The sequence below is a fragment of the Odontesthes bonariensis genome, chromosome 20, assembly GCF_027942865.1.
Source record: "Odontesthes bonariensis isolate fOdoBon6 chromosome 20, fOdoBon6.hap1, whole genome shotgun sequence".
In the NCBI taxonomy this organism is placed as follows: domain Eukaryota; kingdom Metazoa; phylum Chordata; class Actinopteri; order Atheriniformes; family Atherinopsidae; genus Odontesthes; species Odontesthes bonariensis.
The window spans coordinates 14,012,449-14,038,203 of record NC_134525.1 but is presented as its reverse complement, the minus strand read 5'-3'; the positions used below and the strand labels follow the sequence as shown (position 1 = coordinate 14,038,203).

At 42.7% G+C, this 25,755-nt stretch overlaps 1 protein-coding gene across 4 annotated transcripts; it reads left to right on the top strand.

Moving 5' to 3' along the window:
* The first annotated feature begins 1,290 nt into the window (after window positions 1-1,290).
* Window positions 1,291-13,516, top strand: tfap2a (transcription factor AP-2 alpha). Of its 4 annotated transcripts, XM_075452554.1 has the most exons (8): window positions 2,641-2,731; window positions 3,119-3,551; window positions 4,097-4,516; window positions 5,766-5,817; window positions 7,409-7,631; window positions 8,481-8,599; window positions 10,355-10,496; window positions 11,779-13,516. In XM_075452554.1, exons 2-8 carry the CDS (start codon window positions 3,525-3,527, stop codon window positions 12,065-12,067), a joined length of 1,272 nt encoding a protein of 423 aa, XP_075308669.1. In that variant the 5' UTR covers window positions 2,641-2,731; window positions 3,119-3,524; the 3' UTR covers window positions 12,068-13,516. The 4 variants fall into 4 exon arrangements, with proteins under 4 accessions (XP_075308667.1, XP_075308666.1, XP_075308669.1 ...); XM_075452552.1 differs by lacking the exons at window positions 2,641-2,731; window positions 3,119-3,551 and adding an exon at window positions 1,291-1,418; XM_075452551.1 differs by lacking the exon at window positions 3,119-3,551 and having other exon boundaries at window positions 2,125-2,731.
* The last annotated feature ends 12,239 nt before the right edge of the window (window positions 13,517-25,755 follow it).

The window sequence follows — 25,755 nt, the reverse complement described above, 5'->3', positions numbered from 1 at the left end:
TTCATATGAGTACTTTTCTTTTCAGCCACAGCAGTTGTTCCTGAAAAAGGAACCCATGTACTTTCTGTAGTCTTATTCTGCAGATTGCGCGAGCTTCACTGGGAATCTGGCCTCGTTTTGGGAGGTGTGTGTGTGTGTGTGTGTGTGTGTGTGTGTGTGTGTGTGTGTGTGGTGGGGGGATTTAAGATTTAAGACACGAAACAAACACTTGAATCTTGCTGAGGAAAAACAAAAAGAAAAGAAAAGAAGAAAAAAATCACTATGACAGACAACCAGACCACATCTCCAGAAAAAAAAAAAAAAACTGGCATGAATGGCTGTCAGCCACTTCCATCGCTCCAGATTCATTAATAACAACTGTTTAAAAAATGTAAAGTGCTCCACCAAAAATGGTAATCCGGGTTTTGAGCAAAGGGGGCCGACGCCTGAAAAGAGCTGGCGACCTGTCTGCTGACCCACGACCTGCTGAGGTGAAGGCTCGGCCGGCGACAGGGCAGAGCCAGGCTCCCGGCAGCTCATTGAAATGAAACAAGGCCATGTTGTTGTGTTAATTATTTACATTCCCGCAAACCCTGCTACCTTACAGGTAGTCAATGGACCTGTAGAGCCGCTTCGAATAGCTCACCTTCTTAACATAACATTAAGAGAATAGCCTCTGAAGGTCCCCGCTCTCAATGGGATTAAAATAACTCTTTTGGAGTTAAAGAAAAAAAGAAGTCAAGATTGGCAACATAGTGCGTGGCCGTGTGGTATTTGCATAGGCATGCTGTTTTTACACCGAAAAACAAAACGATTGCGAGAAACAAAAACAAAAAAAAAATTATACACTGGCTAACCGGAAAGTAAACAGTAAGATAATTATTGTCTGATTGTTTGAAATCTTAGTTTAAAAAAAATATCTGAAATCAGAGATGATCGCGTAACTCTTACTCCAGCCCAAAGAAACACGGGGAAACAGTGGAGCCTACTAAAAACCGTCCCAGGTGCATGCAGGTCCCCATGCATGACTATACACCCTCCCCTCCCCTCGACGAAAACAAACACACCTCGCTGAACAGTAGCAATAACAAACATGTGTAGCGTCTTGCTGCTTTAGTTTTTACCTGTGCGCTGTCCATTGGTGTTGTGCGAGCAGATGGGGGGGAATCAAAACGGCTGTTGATATGCTAATGAGGCCCTGTGCCAGTGTTATTACAGAGCTGCTCCAGCCCTTCACTTCCACCATTAGAGGGAGACCTCAGAGCGCAAGACAGACAGCAGCCCACAGCTTCAATAAAAGTAGTTTTTTTTCTGAGCGGAGAGCACAATTCACTGAGTGAAAACAAGACTAAGGCGATACCTATACTCAATAGCCACCTCAACAACCCATGAAAATGCTCTGGAAATTAACTGATAACATTAAATATGAAGACTGCGAGGTAAGGCACCTTTTTCAATTTATTTGAATTTTCTATTGCACTTTTTCTTTTTCTTTCCTTTCCTTTTGTTTTCTTTTTTTTTTTTTAATGCATAGGACAATTATTCAAAGGGTGCTTTGTGCTGTTTTGACCACGTATGACATTCTTCTGACAGCTGTTAGTGAACACATTAGCTGCAGCAGAGCAGGCTTCATCCAGTAGCTTTCATTCATTTCAAACACACTGACACCTCCACTGGTGTGCAACAATAATAATGATACTAACAATAATATTAAGTTTGCATTTTACATGTTAAATATCCAACTTTTTATTGCATGAACAAAACGACACCGGTATTTATCCCCCCACACCATCCCTCCCCCCATTAAAAATAAAATCCACAATAGAATATGTCCCAACATTTAAAGACACGTGGATACATTAAAATGATAATATGCACTTACCATGCATTGAATTAACATAAGCATTTTGGACCTATGTAAACGCTGACACGGCCTGCTTTATTTTATGCTTGAACGGCATTGCACGTGCACCTTTCATTTTCTATTTTTTATTTATTTTTTTTATTTTCATTATTTCTTCAATTCAAGCGGTTGGGTTTTTGCGTGTGGGCAGCCTGTGTGTATGTACGTGAGGAGTGCCTGCTGAGAGCGAGTTGTTTTGGACACAGACAAAGTTTGACAGTAATATCAGAGGCTTTAGGAGTGGAGAAGCCAGTCGGACGTGTTTTCGCCCGCGTCCTGCGAGGTTAGGGACCGACGTGGAGCTGGAAAACAAAACGACAAAAAAAAATCAAATGATAAAGAAAGAAAAAAAAAGAAATAAAGGCACCTCCTCGTTCCTGTTGTGCTGATCGTCTTAGTATTTTGGGCAAATCCTTCCCGGTATCGATACAAAAATATATACACACACATATGTATAGATATACAATTTGCGTTTGAAATCCGGTTATGGCCCCGTGTTTCGTAATTGTAAACTGCGTGTTTTTGGCAGGAAGGGGAGTGGAGCTGCTTTATAGAGCCGCGCGTAAAAGTTCGTTGGAGCGCCGGATCCCGCGGCCCTGTGTGTGGACATTTTTTTTTATTTTTTCTTCGTCTTTTGCCGTTTAAAGTTAACGTTAGCCGCGCGGCTTTTGGGCGCGGAGTCGAGGAGGAATCGTTGTATTCATTCGGCGGAGATAAATGGAGGAAATGAGCGCCATGGAGGACAGCTCGCTGTCGGAGTCTGAGGTGGAAAACAAAGGGACAGGCGGTACGACCGAGCCGATCGGAGTGCCCGTAGCGTCGTCTGCTGGATTTTCACCCAGTTCAGAGGTGCACATTATTTCCTTGCCTGGCTTCTCCTGTCTGCGGTCCACCTCCCTTCATTCCTATGTCTTTCTTTCACTTTTGCGCTTTGGCCCTGGGACTCTTTTCAAAAGCCCCCCCACCTCCTCCCCCTCTCTCTGATTCGTCAGACGGGAGTGAATGTCCCCCTTTTTTTTGTCTCCCTCTCCACTCCCTCCACACTCTCTCACTCGCTCTTTCTCTCTCACTCCCCATCTCTGATTAGATATACTGATTCCTCCTTTCAATGGACGTCATTTAAGCGTCGACTCCTGCCTTGAGTTGCGTCCTCCGCTTCACGCCAGCTTTCCGACTATTCTTTCCTTATTATTAAGTATTCCTGTAATATTAATAGTCATGACTGTGTTCTATTAGGAGTCTAAGAGGGAGACGAAGAAGCAGCTCTTTTGCTAATATGAGCTCAAGCGAGGGGACGGTCGCACTGTGATAGAAGCCGGAGAGCAGGGAGAAAGAGGGGGTTACCAAGAGAAACTTTTCAACCCGAATCCGCCAGCACCGTCGAGTATCTGCATTTTTAGACCCAGATGAAGGGCAGCTCGGATCTTACCATTTGTTTCTGATGGATTATCGTCCCGCTGTCGAGGCACATATCTGATCACCGGGGCCATCGTGATCCTGCAGGAGAGAAGAGTCTTTTCGGGGGCCTAATTTTTTTTCTTTTGCCGGTTAATTCCCTTTGCTCGCCCCCCCAAACACTAACGGTGTTTTTGAACTGAATTTTTTCTTCTTCTCTTGAGTTGCACCAAAAAAATCCTTACAGATGTTAGTGCACAGTTTTTCCGCGATGGTAAGTTGCTGCAGAGCCTCACCGTGTCAGATACTTTTTGTCTGCTTGTTTGCATTCCAGATTTTTTTTCTTCTTCTTCTTTTCACGTTAAGTTGTATTTTGCGGAGGTTGTCTGCCTAAAACCAGCGGTGCATCTTGCAAAAACCCATCAAAAAGGCACGGTTACATATTTATGGGCATTTCCCCCTCTGGAATTTGGATGTCTCGTTTTATTATTTACTTTTGGCAAATTTTTATCATGTTTATATGCATATATATTTATATATATATATGTGTGTGTGTGTATAAACTTTGTGGACACGTGGTTGTTGTGAGAAAATGGTGTGTTTCTCCTTTAAAATGCCCTTTTATTTATTTGATCGTCAAACAACTAACAATTTCACACAGATTTGGCTCTTGGTCTTGTTCCTGTCATCCGCTCAGGCTATATTGCCCGAGTACACCCGCTGAGCATCTAGAAGCAAAAATAAAGAGCGACATTTGATCAATTTATGACTGTGTCTTTGGGGCTTAAATATTCTTTTCTTTCTATCCTCCCCTGCCAGGACCGTCACGACGGCACCAGCAATGGGACAGCCAGGCTACCTCAGCTGGGCGGCGTGGGCCAGAGTCCCTACACGAGCGCCCCTCCGCTCTCCCACACGCCAAACTCGGACTTCCAGCCCCCGTACTTCCCCCCACCCTACCAGCCCATCTACCCGCAGTCTCAGGACCCGTACTCGCACGTCAACGACCCGTACTCCCTAAACTCCCTGCACGCCCAACCTCAGTCGCAGCACCCGGGTTGGCCGGGCCAGAGGCAGGGTCAGGACAGCGGCCTGCTGCACCAGCACCGCAGCCTGCCCCACCAGTTGTGCCGGGAGTATCGCAGGGAAGTGCTCCTACAGTCCGGCCACGGCATCGACACGGGGCTGTCGGACTCTATCCCTATCCATGGAATACCTCACTCTTTAGAAGACGTTCAGGTGAGGCAGCGTTTACCTGGGTTTCTCTTTTTGTCGGTTTGTTCGTTATATAAAAAAAAAACAAATAATATGATGATAAATAAAAGGGCAACGTTGTTGTCATCAAATTGGTGCATTCAAGCACCACTACAATTTCTCTATTAATATTTTTGATGGATAAAGGAGTGTGGTATTGCTTATCGTTCTTATTTATTCTCATAGATGTGTTTTTTTCAGGTTTGTTAGTAGAAAAACTGTTTTTAGAATAAATATTAATTGATTGAAGTTAGTTTGGATGACGCGTTTAATTAGGCTCCGGTTGCTTATTGTTGTTGCTTTTAAAATAGTACCCCCCCCCCCTCCTCCTCTTCCAGCTTTGTACAAATAGCGTGGAAATGTTTTCTGCTTTGTCAAGATTACCTCAGACAAATCGCAAGGATTTGGCTTTTTTTTCTTACCTGGAAAATATTTTCCAAAACGGTCCCTTTTTAATGCTGTTACTTGCCAATTTTGATATATATTTTTCAAAAATTCATTGTTGGTTTTTGACTTAAAGTAAACTGAATTAAATTCATAGAAAAAAAACCAAACCCGTACGTCTGTATTTCCGCGCGGTTTCCTTGATGTACTTGGACTTTTATTGGATTTGTCTCGGGGGGAAAAAATGGGAAAGTAAAAAGCACAAGCTCACGGCTCTTCGTGAACAATAACATCATATAATACATCGCATGCACACTTGCAAGAGAATTAATTTTGCTATATTGAGCTTTGGTAGCTGCGATTAGCTACTAAAGATGCGTGATGAATGAGCTCTAAAATTGTCAGTAGCCCCCATTCTTATCGAGACTATTCTTTCCAGTTTTTAATCAGAAACAAACACCAATAATTCTCTAATTAGTTCATAGGCCTTTAATAGGCTGTGCTACCGTAATTACTATCCAATCTAGATTAGAAGTTTCCTTGTGCGTAGAGCCAAACTGAGGGCGAAATTAGGTCAGGATTATGGGGCAACACAGCTTCGTTATTTAAGTCTGAGTTTGTGTTATCCTGTAATGAGTCCACCAGTGTAACGCGCTGAAAACACCCGTGGACAATCCTAACAGGTATGGGCCACGAGAGCTTCCATGTTGGGCGACATAGTGGCCGCTAAATGTGTCAGGCTTTGTTCGTGCACGGCATCCTTACTTCCACAGGAGTGAGACTGACATTTTTGTACCTTTTGTGCTAAAATATGTTCCTTTTTTTTTTTTTTTTTTCATTTGTGTCATAGCCTGTTGAGGATCAAGGAATTCACATTCCCGACCAGACTGTAATTAAAAAAGGTAAGCAATTTCCTCTGAGATATCATGCATGTTTCTTCAAGCTTCACACCGCCACACACACACACACACACACACACACACACACACACACACACACACACACACACACACACACACACACACTCACGCACACGGTCACGCGCGCCCACTCCGTTCACCATTCTGCTCGACAGAACTCGATGCAATGCGGTAATGCCTGACTGATCCTAATACGCAGTAGCCCATTTTTCATTACATGGTTTCCAAGTGCATCAAACTGGCTGCACCTTTTTCTCGCTGATGGAATTTACTGTCAGCGTTTCGGCGCAGCGGGGAGATGAGTGGAGCTGGTGGGCTTTGTAGGCCCGCGCTATTGATGGTCAAAGATACAGGCCTATAGACGATGCTGGCACTTAGAAGCCAATAGCTGCAATCACGCAGCATGGCCAAATCTAAAATGGAAGTTGGTACCGCCGGATGGAGCACAGGCCAAGTGTGTGCAGGGTGATAACATGTCGTTTAAGGAGGGAATAAAAACTGGGCATGGAAAATAAAAATTACCGGCTGTTTTTTTTTTTGTTTTTTTTAAATATAGAAGTGAAATTTTCGCGATGGATTATCCTGCCTCAGTGTATCTATTTATTTGCTGTCAAAAGAATCGGTGATTTATATGGCTGATGATCCAACATAAGGAGGCCTTTTCGCGGCCATGTTTAAAAGCGTTTTGTCAGGTCACATTAAATCTCACTGGATATGATGTGGAGCAATTTTGCTTCTTTTCTCTCTGCTCCTTCTGCTTTTTCGTCCTGTCTTTTTTCCCATTCTTGCCCTTTTTTGAGTCTATCTGCACATCAACATGATAATTGGCTTCTTATATTAGTAATCTCAAGAGTTCGTTTAACTCCTATTGTCTCTATTAGGCTCCCTTGAGCCATTAATGTCACAAGTGATCTATCCAAAGGCGCACAGTCCCCCTTTGTCTCCGGTTACTGCACACCAAAACGGTGTAAAGCCCGGCAGTGCTGAGCCGTCCCCCCTCTCTCTCTCTCACACACACACACACACACACACACACCTCCTCCCCCTCGGTGTGAAATCACACACGGGCAACGATGTTTTGTTGGATACCAAGGATATGTCAAAATGGGTAGACTTTATCGAATCTCTCCGTTGGTGTCTTTCTGTGGTGATCCGAGAAAAATGCGCTGTTTTAGCGCTGAGCTGGTTCTCACTGTCTGTTGCAAATAAGGAAGTGCACGTAGATGTTGACGCCTCAAGGTCATGATAGAAATTATACCAAGCACAAATGTATTATACAAATATTATCGTTATTAATATTATCATCATTATCATAATAGTATGTATGGGCCTCTGTTCGTTTTCTCTTCATATGCTTGTTTCTGAACGTGTACACATGTGATGCTAAACTCTAAATACGAGGCCTAAGTCCCCCCTTCTCATTTAGTTAAGGCTCTGCATTGCATGAAATTCACTGAGCACGGTCTCTCTCTCTCTCCGTCTCACCCCTGATCCCCCCTCCCTCCTTCTCTCCATCCCTCTCTTCCACTCCCCCCCCCCCCCCCCCCCTCCTCTCCTCTCTCCCTGGCTATAGGTCCAGTGTCTTTATCCAAGAACAACAGCGTCTCCATCCCCGTAAATAAGGACGGTCTTTTCGGAGGGGTGGTTAACCCCAACGAGGTGTTCTGCTCGGTTCCGGGCCGCCTGTCTCTCCTCAGCTCCACATCAAAATACAAGGTCACGGTGGCCGAGGTGCAGAGACGCCTCTCGCCGCCCGAGTGCCTCAACGCCTCTCTGCTGGGCGGGGTGCTGAGGAGGTGAGTTTGACTGGCGGAAAAAGAGAAATAAAAAAAAAAAGCGAGAAAAAATCTTCTCTCTCTACTTTGCTCCGTCTTTACCTGTGTGTTTGTGCGCGTGCGCACGAACTCTCTCCCTCTTCTCCAATCATTTCTCTCAGCGAGCGCGCATCTCTCGCTCGCTCGCACTCTCTCTCCCTCCTCTGTACCAAGAATAATTAAAATCGACCAACCATGACACCTAGCTCCTGCATTTAAAGCAGGAGGGCTCTGTTAAATTCCATATTAACTTCCCTTTGCGCACTGGAGCTCCCTCTCTCAGTCTCTCTCAAATTAATGTAGGCCTAGTCTGTTTCAACACCAGCTCTATAGGCCCAGTGAAGGCATTACACATGAAAACATTGGTCTCCAGTGAACTGTCTACTGAAGTGCTGCTGCAGACACGCAGCCAGTAATATCACTGCCTATTAAGTGGGACTTTATTTATTCAGTTTGTACAGTATTCGTCTGCTGGTGATAAGACTGGGGCTCTTTTGGATTTATTTATTGTTTGTATCAGAGATGTGGACAAGGGCAAAGCTACTCCCAAATTAAAAACAACAAAGAGGAGATGAACCTCTTTATTGGGTCAAATCTGTTTATGTCTCGTCGCCTAAATATCAGAGTGCACAAACACATAAGAGCAGTGTTATACCCCCCCTTTACTTTTGAGTGCTTGCAAACCACTGTAGCCATATTTGGTGCGCAGTATATCTTCGTGTCCATTTCAAAGGAAAATATCCCTCCTCATAGTTCATCTCTGCCCCCTGACACAAATTCCTCCACATGAGCAACACCGCAATGAATTTCTGCTTTGTTTTCCTGTCACAGAGCCAAGTCCAAGAACGGAGGAAGATCCTTAAGGGAGAAGCTGGATAAAATCGGCTTGAATCTACCTGCAGGCAGACGCAAGGCAGCCAACGTCACCTTGCTGACGTCACTAGTCGAAGGTAAGTCTTTAGCCGTAAATCACGTTCCCACTCTTGTTGCTCCCGCGATACCAGGTACTTGCAAAAACTGCCCCCCCCCCCCCCTTCTCTGTGTTGGAAATCAGCATATGCGCTCATCCGTGTAATGTGGACCGACTTTGCCTCGCAAGTAATAAAGCATGAAGGATGTGTGTGCGTGTGTGTGATTATGTGAGTGTGTGTGGAGAGTGAGAGAGAGATAGAGAGACCCACACATACAGAGAGAGAATGGTGCTGGTAATTCTAGTGGCTTTGGAGCGTTGGCCTTCGCTTTCAGGAGCACACTTGCAGGTCCACGGCTGGCCTAGTTTATACACTGGATTAATTTGTGTTGAAGTCCAGTTAATTATTGAGTGCTGCTTGTTTATTGGGCACCGCTGAGCTGTTTCACCTCATGGATGAGAAGTCGATTGATTTATTAACCCAGCATTGTTTCAAACATTAATACAGCCTGGATATAGCAGTGCGGGGCAGATTTTTAATGGCAACTTAATTCTTTCGTTAATAGCTTCCCTTGCTTTGGTTTTCAGTGAAGATTTGTACTGCATTCAGATGGCGCAGCGCTGACCTATTGGGAGCTATATGTTTTGGGCCTATTAAAGAATAAATTAGGCAATTATTGTGCGCAGAAAAGATGCATTTTACGCGACTGGATGAATCCATTTCGCTCGCAGAGTTGAGTCTGATTATTCAGTGCAGTGGTATTTGGTGTGTAGCTGGTTTCCAAAGGTGAAAGCACGCGACGGTTCATTGGTCCCCGTTAATCATTATCGCAGACTAGACCCAAATGCAATATTCATTGTGTTTGGTAGAAAATTTGGTCCTGTATTGTAATGAGCCTGGAGAAATGTTTGATTGTGAGTAATACGAGGGTGGTGGCACGTGGGAGGTGGGTAACAGGGGGGGTGTTGGGAGGGCTGCGGAGGCAGTCTGGCTGTTTGGAGAGGGGACACTGCATGCGCTGTGCTGTCATTGTTTATGATCCGCTCCATTTTATGGAAAATAGTTTACTGGACTCGAGCTTTGATGCTAATTGGCGCATGCGTTCTTCCGGAGCAGAGGCTTATGGGCAGGAAGCCCCGCAGTAAAAACTCAACTGCTTCAGGAAATTAAAACCAAAGGCTTGGAGGGGGGAAATGGAACCAAGAAGAGAGGCGAGCTCAGACAGTAACGGACGGAATGAGAACTGCAATTCTCTGAGCTGCAATGGCAAAGAGATTTGGCTACAGCCCTTTAAAATTGCTTCCCCCATGCCTTTATGATCTGCTGGACTTTCAATATTGTGCAGGCATTGGTAATCAATGACATGGTGTTAAGCATGACGCTCCGTCTATATTTCATATCCACTTAGTTTCCCCCTCCATGTTAAAACGTTCTCACGGTATGAAGAAAAGAACCTAACGTGTAATGACAGTTCCCAAGTATAAATATTATCATTATTATTATTATTATTATTATAATCATCATTGTTATTATTATTATTGTTGTTGTTATTTCCCGGGTCATTCTTGTTGTCATCATCGCCATCATCATCAGAGTGGTTGGGAACGCACAGGTGCCACGACCCTGCTGCCTGAACGCATAAATAAGAGTGGACGTTCTTTTCGCAGCAGATTAATCACGTGCTCGTCCAATCAGGGGGTGTGAACTCTTTCGTGTTTTTGATGTAGCCATATTTAATGAGAAAACACTTTCAAGCTCATGTTTTCTTTTTCTCTTTTCCCCTCTGTCTCCCAGGCGAAGCGGTGCATCTTGCCAGGGATTTTGGTTATGTATGCGAGACCGAGTTTCCAGCCAAGGCAGTAGCTGAATATGTAAACCGTCAGCATTCCGACCCAAACGAACAAGTCCAAAGAAAAAACATGCTATTGGCCACGAAGTAAGTGTTATTATCACATTTCACCGTGTCACACCAAGTCTGTGCCAGAACGGGCCTGCTTGCTTATTTGACAGTGTGCACACACTCAATTAAAACGCATGTTTTTGCCCCACACACTACCCCCCCCCACCCCCCCACCCCCACCCACCCCCCACCAGCGTTCTTAAGTTTGACGTTTTCTTTTTCCTGGCCTCTAAACGTATCAGACACATAACACTGCTTCAGGATCATGTTATACTGTAAACGTTGCTGGCAAGCCTGATAATGAATAAATAATAATGATTTAAAAAAAAAAGAAGTTGTGCCTCACCCTTCTCATTGTTCCGTCAGACGGATTTGATTCAGACGCCCATTTTCTTCCTATTTAAACAGGTGTTTCACTTATTATTATTATTATTATTATTATTATTATTATTATTATAACTACAGCGCACTCAAACAGGCCATAGTAGTGCTGATATCTCGACTGGGCCTTTCTCTCGTGCGCTCGCACAGCAGCATTTTGTTTACCGTGTAATTTCAGAGACACTGACACATAGCTGGTTTCCATCCAGCGCTGCCATTGCTGTTTACTATGCATTAACTAAAGCACGGGGATTCCACACAAGGCACAGAGAGGCAGGGGCCAGCATTTAATATTGATGATGGGCTGCTATAATCAAACAGCTGTCAGCCATAACCGCCTATGACAGGCTTTTAAAGTGTTGTTACCATGAAATGGAGAGTGGCCTGAACCTGCGTTAAAGCACATTTTAATGATGGAGTTTTTTTTTTTTCTTCACGTTTTGCAAAAATTTCAGATGACTGAAATCTTTTTTTTTTTTTTTTTTTTCAGTTTCTCCTGTTTTGGGTTCTAAGTTGCAGAAACGGTGTAAAGCATTCGTCCACTTTGTTCGTGTTTTTCGCCTTGAAATGAGTTTTCTTTCCGGTGCAGAATTAATCATCGCGACGCGGAGCTGAGAGATTTTACTTCAACCTGTTTGGCGCCGTGATATTCTCGTTATTCTTTGAGAAAGAAACACGGGCTCAGCCAACGAATACGCAGTCATCTCTTTGTAGGATAAAACAAATTAATTATAGAAGCAGGGAGACTTTATCTCACCTCAATGAATTGGCACTTTTCACTTGCCTCAAGCAAATGCAGAATTTACAACCGCAGGACTGGTTATTCTTGCAGCGCGTCCGCTGTGATATATATTTAATTTTTTTTTATCAGGACATTGAAATGCATGTAGGGATTTTTCTGGCTCGATCATTAACATCCCACTCTCTTTGCTTTTAGGCAAGTCTGCAAAGAGTTTACAGATCTGCTGTCCCAAGACCGCTCGCCTCTGGGAAACTCACGGCCACAGCCCATCCTCGAACCGGGAATCCAAAGCTGTTTGACCCACTTCAGTCTAATCTCGCACGGTTTCGGGACCCCTGCCCTGTGTGCGGCCATCACGGCCCTGCAGAACTATCTGACCGAGGCTATCAAAGCCATGGACAAAATGTACCTCAACAACAACCCCAACAGTCACTCAGATAACGGCACTAAAGGCGGAGACAAAGACGAGAAGCACAGAAAGTGATGTTTCCATCCCACCTGCACCTGAGGGCCAAATCCTAGGGCCCTTCTTCTGCACCGACCCACGCCCTCGTTCCGGCCCCTTCTCATCCAATATAAATATTATAAATACCTTATAAATATTATTGATAAAGTTAAACGTGCCACTTCCTGATCTTGCGCGATTTTCCATGTTTTTGTTTTTACATCCCACTTTGGATTCAAGGAGGGGGGGTGGGGGGTAAGGACGCAAGAATCTTCCTTCTTCCATCACCTGAACCACGCAAAACGTTATTCTGGAGAAAAAAAACGAAAAAAAAAACAAAAACAAAAGAAAGAAAGAAAGAAAATCAAAAGAAAAGAGAAACGCTGCAGAGGAGCAGCTCCAGGGCGAGGAAAAAGGTGTACCACCTCAGCCAGAGGACTTTTTATGTGCCCCACACACCACCCCTCCTGTTTTTTATGAGCTGCAACGAATGGACTGAAATCCAGCAGACCCCCCTTCAATATCCCAATTTTACGATTGTGACAAAACCGAAACTAAAAGAAGATTAATTCTTTATCAGTATTGTGAATAATAAACTTGAAAAAACAAAGCGAAATTCCACAGATCTCCATGTCATGACTTCAGTTGTAGACTCTCTCACACTCTCTCTCTCTCTCCAAGCGACCAACTTGAACTTTTTGAATTTTCAACACGATTCGCGGTTATATAAGGGAATCAGTGTTCATGTATGTATATATTTATTTATGTGTAATTTAATGGGAATTGTAAATATGGTGCGTCTGTTGAAACTTCTTCTTCTTTTTTTTAATTTTTTTTTATTTATCTGGTGCCTCCTGTTTTAGTGGGTTTGAATATTCGGTTAGTTCTTCATGTGATTTTTATGGTTCTAGAAAACAGAAGTTTTTGGGGTATTTTATTTCTCTGGGATATTTCAATTCAGCCCTCTTGTAGCATGTTGAGGCGACACTGAAGCAAGTGAACAAATTGAATAGAAATAAACTTCCATTTCTCTCTCTATATATCATCCTTTTCAGTTTTTCTTTTCAAAAATCTGAGCTGAGACAGAGCATAAGTGAGACCCCGAGGATATATATATATATATATATATTATATATATATATATATATATATAATTTTTTTTTTTTTTAGTGTGTCTATTTTCGTTTTTATACAAGCTTTTATGTGTTGTGCCAATCAGAATACGTTTCACCTCTTGTTCTCTCCTTGAAGCACCATAAAAGCAATAAATGGAATATTGTCTTTTTTTCTTTTTTTTTTTCCTCAATGGTTGAAGACATTCAAAAACATTTTTTGGGACCACCTGATATCTTGTTATGTCCGATAATGTCCAAAAATTGGAGGCGGTTTTAGCTGTATTGTATAGACCTGTGCTGGCAATAGTTCCTATGCCTGTCAATGTATTATAGTCCTTTGTTGCCCAGAAAAAAATAAATATTTGATACGCTTCATCTCGATTTTTATTCACATCTTTTTATTTTTGTATCCACCGCTTCATAAACCGGGTGTTTTTTTTTCTGTTTCTGTTTTTGCTTTTGATGCTTTTTAGTATTTCTTATGTATTTTTTTTCCTCCATATTCTGAAGGGCTACAGTAATTGAGTTTATGTCTCCCCTGACAATTTCTTCTTGCAATAAGCAGCTGAACTCATTGTTTCCCTCAAGTATAATATAAAAAAAAAAAAAAAAAAAAAAAAAAGAAATCTTACTTTTAACTCCCTAGTTCAGAGCACATGATCTTATGCAGGCCAAAATGGCTCACAACAATGGATGTATTCGCGTTTGTGATGTGCAGCACCAACCCTCCAGCTAAAACGCTCTGAGATGTATATAGGCCTGGTGTGCAGTGTTTACAGGCTATATTTGGCTCTCCCCCGTTTCTTCTGTGCTGGAGCCCTTATTCAAAGACGTGCATCAAATATTTGTTATGTTGTTTGCCTCTTTGTGTAATCAGTGCACAATCAGCGCTCAGTGTGCTGGCTTCTTGTGTATACCCCGTGATATAATCAGAACATTTTCATAACGAATTTCCTAATCTAACCGGGATTCAGTCTCTTTCCTTTTTTTTCTTCTTCCTCTCTCTCTCTCGTTGCGCCGAGGCTGAGGAAGTCTGTGGTGATGTGGCTATCTTGCTCGCCTGTGATGGCAAATCTGATTCTGGCCTTTGCTTTATTTTGCGTGCAGAGCTGCAGAAAGCAGGCCATTGCATAACATTTAAGTTGAGTTTGATTGTGTATTGATGGCGTGGCACCTATGGCTCGGAATCAATCTCGTCTGGAGCATGAATCAGTCTGGTGATATATGCATCTTGGTATTGTTTTTTTGCTTTCCCTATTTCACTGTCTGGTAACCATGCAGTTTAAAATATTGTAACTCTGGGAGATATGGCACCGGGTATCCCCCCTCCCACACACCCACCTTCCCACTCCTTCTCTCCCATCTCCTCAGCGGCCACACTTATTATCTGCATGATTTTTGGTCCTTGGTTTAATTCTGAGGCAGTTGTTTTGCGGGAGAGTGAACGAAGCCTAACTGTACATGTCCTTGGCATAATTGCGATGCACAGTGCTGGAGCAGGTGAAGCGAGTCATTGTCTGTCAGGGCCTGTTTTTGTTGGCTCAGTCCTCAGATTGTGTGTGGGATCCTGTCCTCAGGCACAATAGCTCACTCATAAAGGGGAGAGACTACCCGGCTGCTGCTGCTATGGTGGATTGGAGAGGGGGTGGAGGGGAGGCATAAATAGTCACTTTAAGGGAAAACAATCGTATTAAAACAGCATTCATTGGTATTAGAGGAAAAGGAAGCCCCTCGCGTGTGTCATTAATTCTAATGTTATTTAATAAATTTATCGGGGTTTGGTTGAAAGAAAACAGGTTTCTGAGGGTGAAACTAACGCATTAGAAATAGTTGCATCTGTGACAATGGCGGATATTTGTGTGCATTATTATTATAAGACGGAGGCCCATAATTGCGCCTTTCCGTCTAATAGAATTGTGTGAAATGAGTGAAACTCCAAAATCCCATTGTGCTGTTGCTTGTTTATACTGATACCAGCCCACAATTTGCATCGCTTTTTAATGCAAAATTGTAATTTTACCCTAATTTGATCTTAAGCAGGTAGAACTGGTTTCTCACATGCCTCACAGCAGAAGTCATTTGCAAAAGAAGGAGCTCTGAAATTCGAAGAGCCAGCCAGCAATACCCAGCAGAATTTGGATAATTCAATCCATAACTGCTGCTTGTCTCAACTAAAGCAATTACAGCTGATTCTCCTATAGTAATTAATAAGCGCGAGGCCTGTTGTTATCAAATGTTGATGGGAATATATGAAGCAAAAATAAACCGGGGGTTGCACTGAGGAAACTGTGAAACGAAGAGTTTTCGACAGGCAGATGACGATGATGCTCAGGGAAGGTGGACTGTTCTCTTATATATATATTTATATATATACAGAGAGATTTATGTGTTCACATTTACTTCCTCCAGCATTTGTCTGCCGGAGATTCAGTGGGCTGGCTCTATGTTGAAATTTACAGTTGGCAGCAGATATGTGATGAAGGACAAACACAGACAGAGCAAGTCGAACCACCTCTGCAGCGCTTAAGCCACACACATCTTTGTTTAGAACAAAAGTCTTGTTGTACCAATTCTGAATAAATGTGGCGTGTGTGGATGAGACATTTCGAGGAGGAACGAATGCCTGCGTGCTAATACTCCGCACAAATTTATTTTCTCATGCCGGTCGCCTTCTATTGATCACAGCCTCTCATCTACAAGCAGCTGCACGTCGCTGCTGCGTTCATCAGTCCTGTACAAATGTGTCCCGTCCACTCTACACGCTAGGGGGGATTTTTTTGTGGTCAGGAAGTCTTTAGTTGATACTGCTGAGATCATTGCTCGGTGAAGGGACTGTCTGCGTGGCCTAATTAGCCTGTAGCGGCATCGCTACAACAGTCTGCACTGTGACGCTTGGAGGCAATGCTTTGGAGTTGCTCGCCTGCATGGGAGGACATAGAGCAGCCGTCTATAAGGCCCAGTTTGTTCAATGCACTGACAGAGAGGTTATATTGGTATGCCTGGAATTTGATTCAAGCCCAGCTGTCTTCCTGACATTTAAACAGAGGGTTCTGAAACTGGTGGGCGACTGTGGTATGGTTTCCACGCCGCTCTATTTTAAAGAGAAGAGAGAAGTGTGCTTTCGCGGGGGATTAGTGTCTTCACTGCTGGAAAGTTTCTCCTTCTTGATGCAACGGATATGTTTTGATAGAGGCTTTGGGTGGACTAAATATATCGATGTGCCAGAAACACTAAGATGGGATGAGTCTGAGACAATAGCAAGCCGATCGCCATTTCATCGACAGAATTGCAGCAAATGCGCCGCTGTCAAGCGGAGCTGCTTGTGTCACGTTTGTTATCGGGAGCGCATTTCAAACTGCCGGCTTAATAATAAGTGGCTTGGACAAGATGCAGGGCTCCTCTAAATGACATTTGATACGGTTATTGGTGCAATCGAATTATGTGACTTTAAAGTTTGCAATGAAGCGCAAAATGGCTAATTGTCCTCAACTCTGACATCAGCCGTAATTTGGGGCTTGGCCCCCACTCTCGCCGGGTGCTGACCCCCTATGGGCCCCTTGCCCACTCTGCAATCCAGGGCTCTGAGAGAGGTCAAAGGCTTCACCAAATCGCCCTTGATTACTTGAGACATTAGGTAATCGATTAGAAAACATTAAGTGACTTTGAATAAACAAAGGGACTCCTGATAGGCATTAGAACTCAATAATTCGACTGCAATATGTTCATTCAGGAAAACGAAAAGTGCGTGAGTAGTGTCCCTTAGCTTGCACACGCATGCCCACACCTCTATCGCTACATGTGCAAAGACTTGGCGACTCTTATGACTAAATATTTGATTTAAAATAGGCTTTATTTTGGCCACTTTGAAGCAGTCTTGGCTTTGTTAGCAGTTTGTGGCTGTGGCAGCAGTCATCAGGAATTAACTGTTATCCCCCAGTCACCCATCAAGCGCTGAGGTCTGAGGAAACTGGGCTTGTGTGTCCCCAAATATATGAAAAATGAGCGGATTAAAATTGTGTTAATGTTTCCTCACTCGGTTAATGCAGTTTGTATTCTAGTTTTAGCCATTCTCCCTCTCTCTCTGTCTGTCTTTCTCTCTGTGTCTTTCCCTGCATCCTCTGCAGTCAGCCAGGGGGGGAGTGTCGCCCCGGGCCAAACATATGCTTCTTTCCATTGCACTAATCCAAATGCAGCGTGGAGGAATAATTGCTCGAGTGGCCGTGGCTTCGCAGGGGCTTTGTCCCTCACTGGCTCCCGTCAGCCAGGCACACGCCATTTCAATCAACTCTCCCTCTCTCCGTCGATGTCTCTGTAGAAACTCCAGTCCCCCTTTTCTTATTTTCATTTAATTATCTTTTTTTTTCCTCTTTTTATAACAAACCAGAACCTCACGCATCTCAAGCACAGAGCCACAGCTTTTTAAAACGCGCCCTCCTTGCTGCTGTCAGGTCATCACATTAGGAGCAGCATCTTCATTAATACTGACAGTGTGCGACACTGGCTTTTTTTTATTTCTATTTTTGTTTATTTTCTATTACAACTTTTGAGGACTTTGCCGCTGACTATTTTTTCTTCTTCTTTTTTTTTTTAATTAACACAATGAAATGTTTTGTCAGTGTGGGGAAATACACTTTGGCCTGTCAACCAGAGCTGATAAAGTTCGCGATATACGCCTCACTTCAGGAGAAAACTCATTGTTTTATGTAGTAGGAAAACATGCAAAGCAACAACTATAAGAGGCGTTAAAAGTACAAAGTTGGAGACGTTTGGGAATCTAAAATGTTTATTATTGAATAACAACAATAGTAGTAGCAATGATGTTAATTTTAATGATAATAGTAGTAATAATGATATTCCTGATAGGTACACACGCACAGGACAGACCTGTGCATTGTTTACTTTCTGATCTGATTTTAATATTGAATGAATAACCAGAGTGATTCAATAAGGAAACAAAGATGTGTTTCATGGACCCAAACCTTTTTTTTTACAACAAGTTTAAAATGTGTTTCAAAGTGCAAATCGACTTTTATCATGTTTTGCACACACACACACGCCCGCGCGCGTGCGCCTCCGCAAACGCGCGCATACCGCGAGCTTTAACACAATCGTTTGCCTTATTTTCTCTGAATCAACGATGAAAAATCACTCTGGTTAAAAAGGTGCGTTTGCTAGAAAATCACATATTTCCGCGGATAAGGGATGGAATAAGGCAGAGGCAGGGAGAGGTGGGGTGGGGGGTGGGGGGGCGGGGAGGGAGCGGCAGAGAGCCGTGGATGTCTGACTGAATTAATAGACATGATAATTTCACACTATTTCATAGCGAGCTATCTGTTCCATCACAGCAAAATAAAAGGGTCACTGCGCAGCTGTGGCAAACCCCAAGCGTTATTATGAAGTTTGATGATAGACACCCCCCTCTTTCTTTTCCCCTCTCTCTGTCTTTTTTCCTTCTCCCTGGTACTTTGCTTCAGGCCAGCAATAGCTCGGGGCCACGCCAGTGCCTCCCAATGATAAAGGACTTATACTCTGTCTGTGCGCAAAGAAAGCCGCAGCTTCTCTCTCTCCCGAACCTAATCAACTCACTGGCTTGGCCCTTTAACGATTGGTATACACCCCCTGCCTCTCTTTCTCTCCCTCTTTCTCTCCTTCCCTCCATCCCTACCCCCCCCCCCCCCCCATCTCTACTTCTTTTTCTGCCTTTTTTTCTTCTGTTTGTTCCTGCACATTTTGGGCTTGGTTATTCTTTCGCAAACACCTTAATACTGCTACTAATAATGATAATAATGAAAAATAAATATAATTCTCAATAACGAATTAGATTTTGTGAACGACTTGAAAGAGACATCCAGTTTGAATTAGACCATTAAACTTTGAAGATGAGGTTGTGGTTCAAACTGCACCACTTTTACTTTTTCAAATTTCTCAAATTCTGCTGGTCATGACGAGAATCTTCATGACGGAACAAAACAAAACAAACAAGCGAAAAAAGAAGGAAAAATAAAACAAACAGATTTTTGTGTTATTACAAGTCATTTATGTCGGCATTTATAGTGACGGATTTTCTTCTTCTCCTTTTTTTTCTTCTTTTAAAAACTCATAATGCTCTTCAGACTTATTTCACCAACCTTTAGGCTACCGGTTGAATATAGTAGCGAATGAGACACCTAAGGTGACTTTTTCCAGTGACAGCATTGGAGTCTGTAACGCAGCGAGATATAAATTTTAAATGCGAGTTGATGCTATTAGACTCGTTCTGTCATAAAGAAAGAAAAAGAAAAAAAAAGTATCCTCCGACTCCAGAGTAGAAAATTGTAACAGACTTTTTAGAAATGGATAAAAGAAAAGCATGCATCAGATAATGCCCCTATTTTCCACGTTATTGCTGCTAGTTTTTGTCAGTTATTGTTGCCAGGCAATGATTGAAGAAATAAATAGCGCAAATACTCCATTTTGTTGGAGTATAAACGGAATCCAGCTGAAAGCACTCCTGCCAAGAGTGTTTTTTTTTTTTTCCAAAAAGTTATCACATTAGCATCATTATCAACCTTTAGGTTCAACTTTAACAGTAAAAAAAAAAAAGAGCAAAGGTTGACAATTATTTATATGACCAAGAAAAGAACAGTGCTCAAATTCTTACCCAAATGAAATGAACGCTTTCTTTGAAATGACAAACGAGAACTTCCAACATCAGAAAACATTTTTTAAAAGGTCGATTCCTGTATTGATGACTTATATATTTCTTTCTTTTGAACAACATACATTCAGCCTAAATTTAATTCAATCGTTCAACTTTCTGTTATGCAAAAGAGTTACAAGGTTAGACTGTGTAGTGGAGAATTTCACACATAACTTCCTTTCACACACAAATCCCTGCGAGATGGCATGCACTCTGTTGTCAACACTACAAGTTTCCACAGCACCTTGACGCATGCCTGACCCTTGGAACAAATCAATGTGTTTCATGAAAAGACATCAAATGAGCAGAAATGTTTTAATGATTTCAAGCTTTGCATGGTGATCTATGCAACTGCAAGTCTTGGGCTCATCCTACAATGGCAGTGTTACTTTTTCTGGGATTTTTCCTATTTCCTGTGTGCCAAAAGGACATGACAGCTAAAGATAAAAAGGACTCAGTAATCAGTCAGCCCTCATTTACTATCCTCTTATTATAGTTTTGATGAGCCATCTTGGAGGACATTAGTAACTACAGCTGAAACACGTTGTAACTGTGCATTTCTACCAACATTATGGGAATAACTGGCAGAAGCAGCGTGTTGTTTTGCCCTCAGTCTTATTTTCTCACTAATGAAACAAAGGCAGCCACTCAATTACCCAAACATGTGTATGAAGGAGAAAGACTATTTTGCACTTTGTTAATCTTCATTTGATTTTTTCGATGTAAGTGATTCTATTGACACAAAAATGTCCTCGCAGAAGAATTGTTCATGACAGGGCAGAGGTACAATTAAGTTTTCTGTCATTTGCAGCGGATCCTGTGCGCAGCTGATAATAATGTAATAACTGTACGATAAACAGCCATGATATTAGCTTAAAGCAGAGTCCTGCATGGTTGAAGGAGTTGGAGGAGCTCGGTCTGGCCTCTTGGAGCCTGTGAAGAAATGGTTTTGATCTTACCACAGGCTAAACACTGCCAACAGGACTTGACATTGCAGTACAATTTCCCAATTACCTTTTGACATGCATATTGACACAAACGCACAAAACTGTAATTTTCTCTCTGAATTTGTTAGCTTGAGGGGCTCACTTTCATGCCAGTGGATTGTCAGATGTGCTGCTCTCTCCCCCCTTACTCTTGCTGAATATATCTCTGTTTCTTGCTGCCATTGTACTTGTACGTCAGTGTCCAAAGAAAAAAAAAGAAAAAGGAGTTTTCCGTCCTGACAGCTGGTAAATGAGGAAGAACATTTTCATTTTCCGCTAATATCTAAATCTGGGCTAACTTCCACTTGACTTGTGTGCTTAATACTTGTGGATGATAGCAGTGAAGAACAGGACATTAAACACGTTTCATTTCATGGTTGTTGGAAGCTCCCAGGATGTAAATGTGATCTGATAGTTAGCTTCCACAAACAAGTTTCATCTAATAGCACTGAACACTTGTGTGCCAAAAACCTCAACCTTTTCCAATAAACTTTGCAAAGCTCACAAACATCTTGTCTCTCGATTGTCAATCTCATGGTTCTGGCCAAACTCAACATGCCACTTGACACTGAAATGCCATAATCACTGGGATGTTGTCTTGCTTTTGAAATGTCCAGGCAGCAAAGAGAGGAGGGCGGACGATGGCCATGTCATCATGAGCTTGTCATCGTGGTCCGCTTGATTGGCACATGCTCGGCCAGATTACAGGAGCCGGTGTTGACGAGGGGTTACCCTGAGACTTCAAGCCGTTTGCTAACAGGAACCCCCTGAAAACTGGGTCAGACTTGGGTTTGGCTCTGCCTGGAGCCCCTTTGCCCCACTGCTGGTCCCAGTGCATGTGGTGGTGAAGGAGAAGGACCGGGCCTCAGGCCTGAGATGAAAGGCCATAGCTTCCTTGAAACAATCATTGCCACAGTCATAAATGCTCCATCATGACCTTGACTTCTACCTTAAAATACAGTATTAAAATGTGATGAATGTGAACTCTTGCGGTTATCAGTGGTAATATCTTTGTTTATGAAAAAAAAGGCCCTAGTGGATAGACTTGTGTGTGCTTCTTCATCCTTTTAGAACACATTTCCAATGCTTTTATTCTTTTGTCTGTAATAGCCATTAAGAAAAAAGATAAAAGAAAGATGAAACTAGTATAGTGCTGATTGGCTGAATCACTATTTTCTGTAATTCAGTGACACATAATGGATCTTGTGTTGGAAAAAAGCCACTTGGAATTGCAAAGAGAAACAACAAAAACATGACCGGTCCTGGACACGGGCAAGTTTTGGGGAGGAGGACACTAACATAGGATGTTAAATTGATTTCAATGATCTCATGGCTTTGTGTATGAATCAAAGGTCACTTCAGCCACATTTGGCATGTAATTTCTGTGTATATTACGCTTCGCACGTGTCACTTTAAGGCGTTAAATGACATGTGAAATTGTTAGGGTTAGGCTGAAGGTTCGGGACAGGGTGTCAGTCCTTGAAAGTACATGGCGTAAAACAGCAAAAAAAGGAGAGAAGAATCAACATTCAGCAGAGGCCTGGCTGACTGTTCAACACAGGAAGTCTGGCAACATGTTGAGCCTTCATGACAACTAGTTCTTGACCTGCCGAAATGTTTATAGACCACACAGTCAAAAAGAAAAGGAACACATATTTTGACACTGTGGGGCAAATGAGTGGGACAAACATAGAATCAAGAGAAGATTGTTGAAAGAAGTCAAGTGACAGATCATATAAAATTCTCACTAGTCTTAATGGGGAAACCACATTAATAACTGTGGTGACAACTGGTGGAGTTTGACTTTAGTACGACATTCAACCACAAGTCATTTAAAACAGTGTGGCTCCAGTGCTGTGGCTTAAAAGTTTTAAACGTGGAAGTAGTTAAATGATCATTTGTACTGCTTTATTTTATAGCATACCAACATATAGTTATACGGAGAAGAGACTACTGTTAAGCTATTAGATGCGACCTGAATAAATGAATAATTTGACTAAAGAAGAGGCAAAGCAAAGGCAAAAAAAGCAGCCTATGTGAATTCACAATGGGCCCCCTCTTTATCTCCCTCCATGGCCCTGATACACGCTTTTTAAAGTGTGTAACCCAAATGTGCTCTGTCTTCTCTCTGTAGTCACCTAAATTAAAGCAGCCACAACTAAGGGCCGGGGCTGAACGCCAAAGCTTTGCAGTGGCAGCACCGTGTTTAACACAAGTTCCATTAAAAAGAGCCCATTACTACTACTGAAGGAAACGATGCCCGGGGCCTCTCTAAAGTGTTGCGAAAACCTCATTGATAATTAAATGTTGGTTACCCCCGGTATGCATCGCTCCCGCACTTTGCTTACCAATCAGACCCCCGCCCACCACTGCTGCCGGTGCAGCTCTTTCTCCTCAGTGTTTATCAAGAAAATCATACAGCCCTCTAATAGGTGCCAATTAGAACCAATGGGGGCTCTGGGGTTAATTATTCCAAACACATTATTTGATTGGGCATATTTAGAGCAGCACTGTGCTGTGGAAGAACAGCGACCTGGTTAGTAAGGCTTTAGTCTTTGTTGATGTGCATTGACAGTCACAGGCAGACAGTGACAGACATATGCAAGCTCACGTATGTGCACACACACACACACACACACACACACACACACACACACACACACACACACACGTAAGTAGTTGCATTTTCAACACTTGGAGGACATTACTTTGATTTACATTCATTTCTGGGGAGCTTAATTTGAATCTTGAAAGGAACTGATTTGGTGTGACTCTTGCTAGGAAACATCTGACAATTGATTTGATTAAGATCTTCACATCAGTGTATCCAAAATCCTTGTACTTCATGCTCGTTCACAGCAGCTTACGGTGGCGTCAATAATGCAGACTGCATGGATATGGAGGCAACGTTTTAATAATTTGTGTTGTTGAATAATCTCACTGACACATATCAGAAATGCCCGAAATGCTCACCGCTGAAGCAAACGAACAAAAACAACAACCTGTGAAAAATCTTTATCTCTTTTCGGTTCTTTCAAGTGCAACCTACAGCAGAGTGTATCTCCATCAATAATACTATAATATGTGAGGAGGAGGGTTCAAGCAGTTCTCCTTGAACAGTAAACACTGGCAGGAGTAGAAACTAAAGAATGAGTGAGACAGAATCATACACACAATGAGCGGTAGGTATCAGATTAATGATGGGTAAATAGATAATAATCATTATACCCAAACAGTCTCAGTCACACTGCGATGAAGCAAAGACAAAAGTAAGTTGAGAATGAAGCTTTTGACAGGTTGCTAATGGATCGCTCTAGGCCCATCTGTTTCACTCCAAATAGAGAAATGGTGGGGTTTTGATTTTGGTGTTGAAACTGTTACCACTGTCACTGTAAACAATAATTGTCAAACATATTTACCCCACAATCGCTTTAGCAGATGTTCCGCTTTTTGTTTCAAGCAGCTTTTTTGTGCGTTGTATCTCCCCTCTGCAGACACACCACATGCCCCACCACCGCCACTACGGCTGAACCCCCCAACTAGAATATTGAGCAGGTATTTGCAAAAGGTGCTCCAGGGCACAGAGTGCAAGGGATTGGGTGGGGTGGCTGGGAAGAGGGGAGGTGAAGTGAGAGGAGAGGGCAAAGGGAGGAGGGAAAGAGGGAGAGAGAGGGAGAAAGAAGGAGGGAGGAAGAGATTATCTGGGCCCTTCATCAGCGGTTCAGCCTCCCTCCTCCTCCTCCGCCTGCTCCTGCCTGTCATGGAGCCCTGAGGGCCCGGGGAGGCGGCCCTGTGCCTTGCAGCCATGCAACCTCTTTATCACTCTAATCTGTTAATTGTAGGCGTTCAATTGGCACATGGTGGCTTTTTATTAAAGCCTCACAAAATTAACTAGACTGAGAATGTAAAAGCTGGTGCGGCTCTTATCTTTTCTATTTTACTCCTCCTGCCACCCATTTAAAACTGAAGTATAGAATGTTCCATACTTTTAAATCCTCATATAGCTGGTGAATGGACATTCTTCTGTTTCAGCTCTTTAGAAATGCAAACATTAAAATAATCTTGCAACTATTTTTTGAAGAAAAAAAACAACAACAATTGAGCAGCTACGTATCGGTGTAGTTTCCAGCTTCTAATCAACAAAGATTTATCCAAAAAAAGCCATCATGCCTTTTCCAAATGAGAAACACAATGCATCTGTTTCTCTTTTTTCCAACCCCCCTTGATGTTTTTCCCTCACAATAGAGGTCTGACTCTTTAAAGGTGGAATAAATGAGTGCTGAGATGACCCCTTACTACAGGCAAGTGATCATCAGATCTGATCTCAGGTGCTCCCTCTGTTCCTGCTGCTGTCTTTGTGAAGCTTGTTACAGTGAACTGACTCCACACTCTGCGGAGACTCTGGGGGATGGCAGCCATAAGGCCAGAGGTCTCCCCTCTGTCCCGTTCAGACTTGTCTTTACTGACTGCTTCACAATGAGGCGGCCGAGGCGTCCGCAGGTCTATTTTAAAATTCAGAGGGGGTGGAGGGTTCACAGGCTCTCCAGGTGAATATACATAGACATAAATTGACCGTTCACACGAATTCACACACCTTTATTTCTTTCTGTGGCCCAAACACCTTGTGTTTGTTGTCAAAAGACTGATTAGTGAAAAAAAAAAAAAAAGAACCCTCTCTGCTGGCTCTCCCAAGACCTAACAAAAGGTCAACAGCAGCTAAACTCTGATAATTTTCTGTGTTTTTCTATACACATGAATCACACTATCAGCATTCCACCAAAAAGCGCCCGTTAAAGGGCTGTGACTAATTTGCAGTACGGTTAAACTGTGTGCCCACAAGAGCAGACGGCAATCTTTTATTTAAAATTTATGAAATGGATCTGTGTAGATTATTTGAAGAGAACTGAATTACTTGCAAAGGAGTCCAAATTAAAAGGGCAGTTTGCA

Excerpts from the sequence above, each read along its gene's own strand:
- tfap2a (XM_075452551.1), top strand. The coding sequence starts at position 2,600 with ATGGAGGAAATGAGCGCCATGGAGGACAGCTCGCTGTCGGAGTCTGAG. Across the intron at positions 5,818-7,408 it reads CCAGACTGTAATTAAAAAAG|GTCCAGTGTCTTTATCCAAG; the intron begins GTAAGCAATTTC and ends CCCTGGCTATAG. Across the intron at positions 7,632-8,480 it reads CTGGGCGGGGTGCTGAGGAG|AGCCAAGTCCAAGAACGGAG; the intron begins GTGAGTTTGACT and ends TTCCTGTCACAG.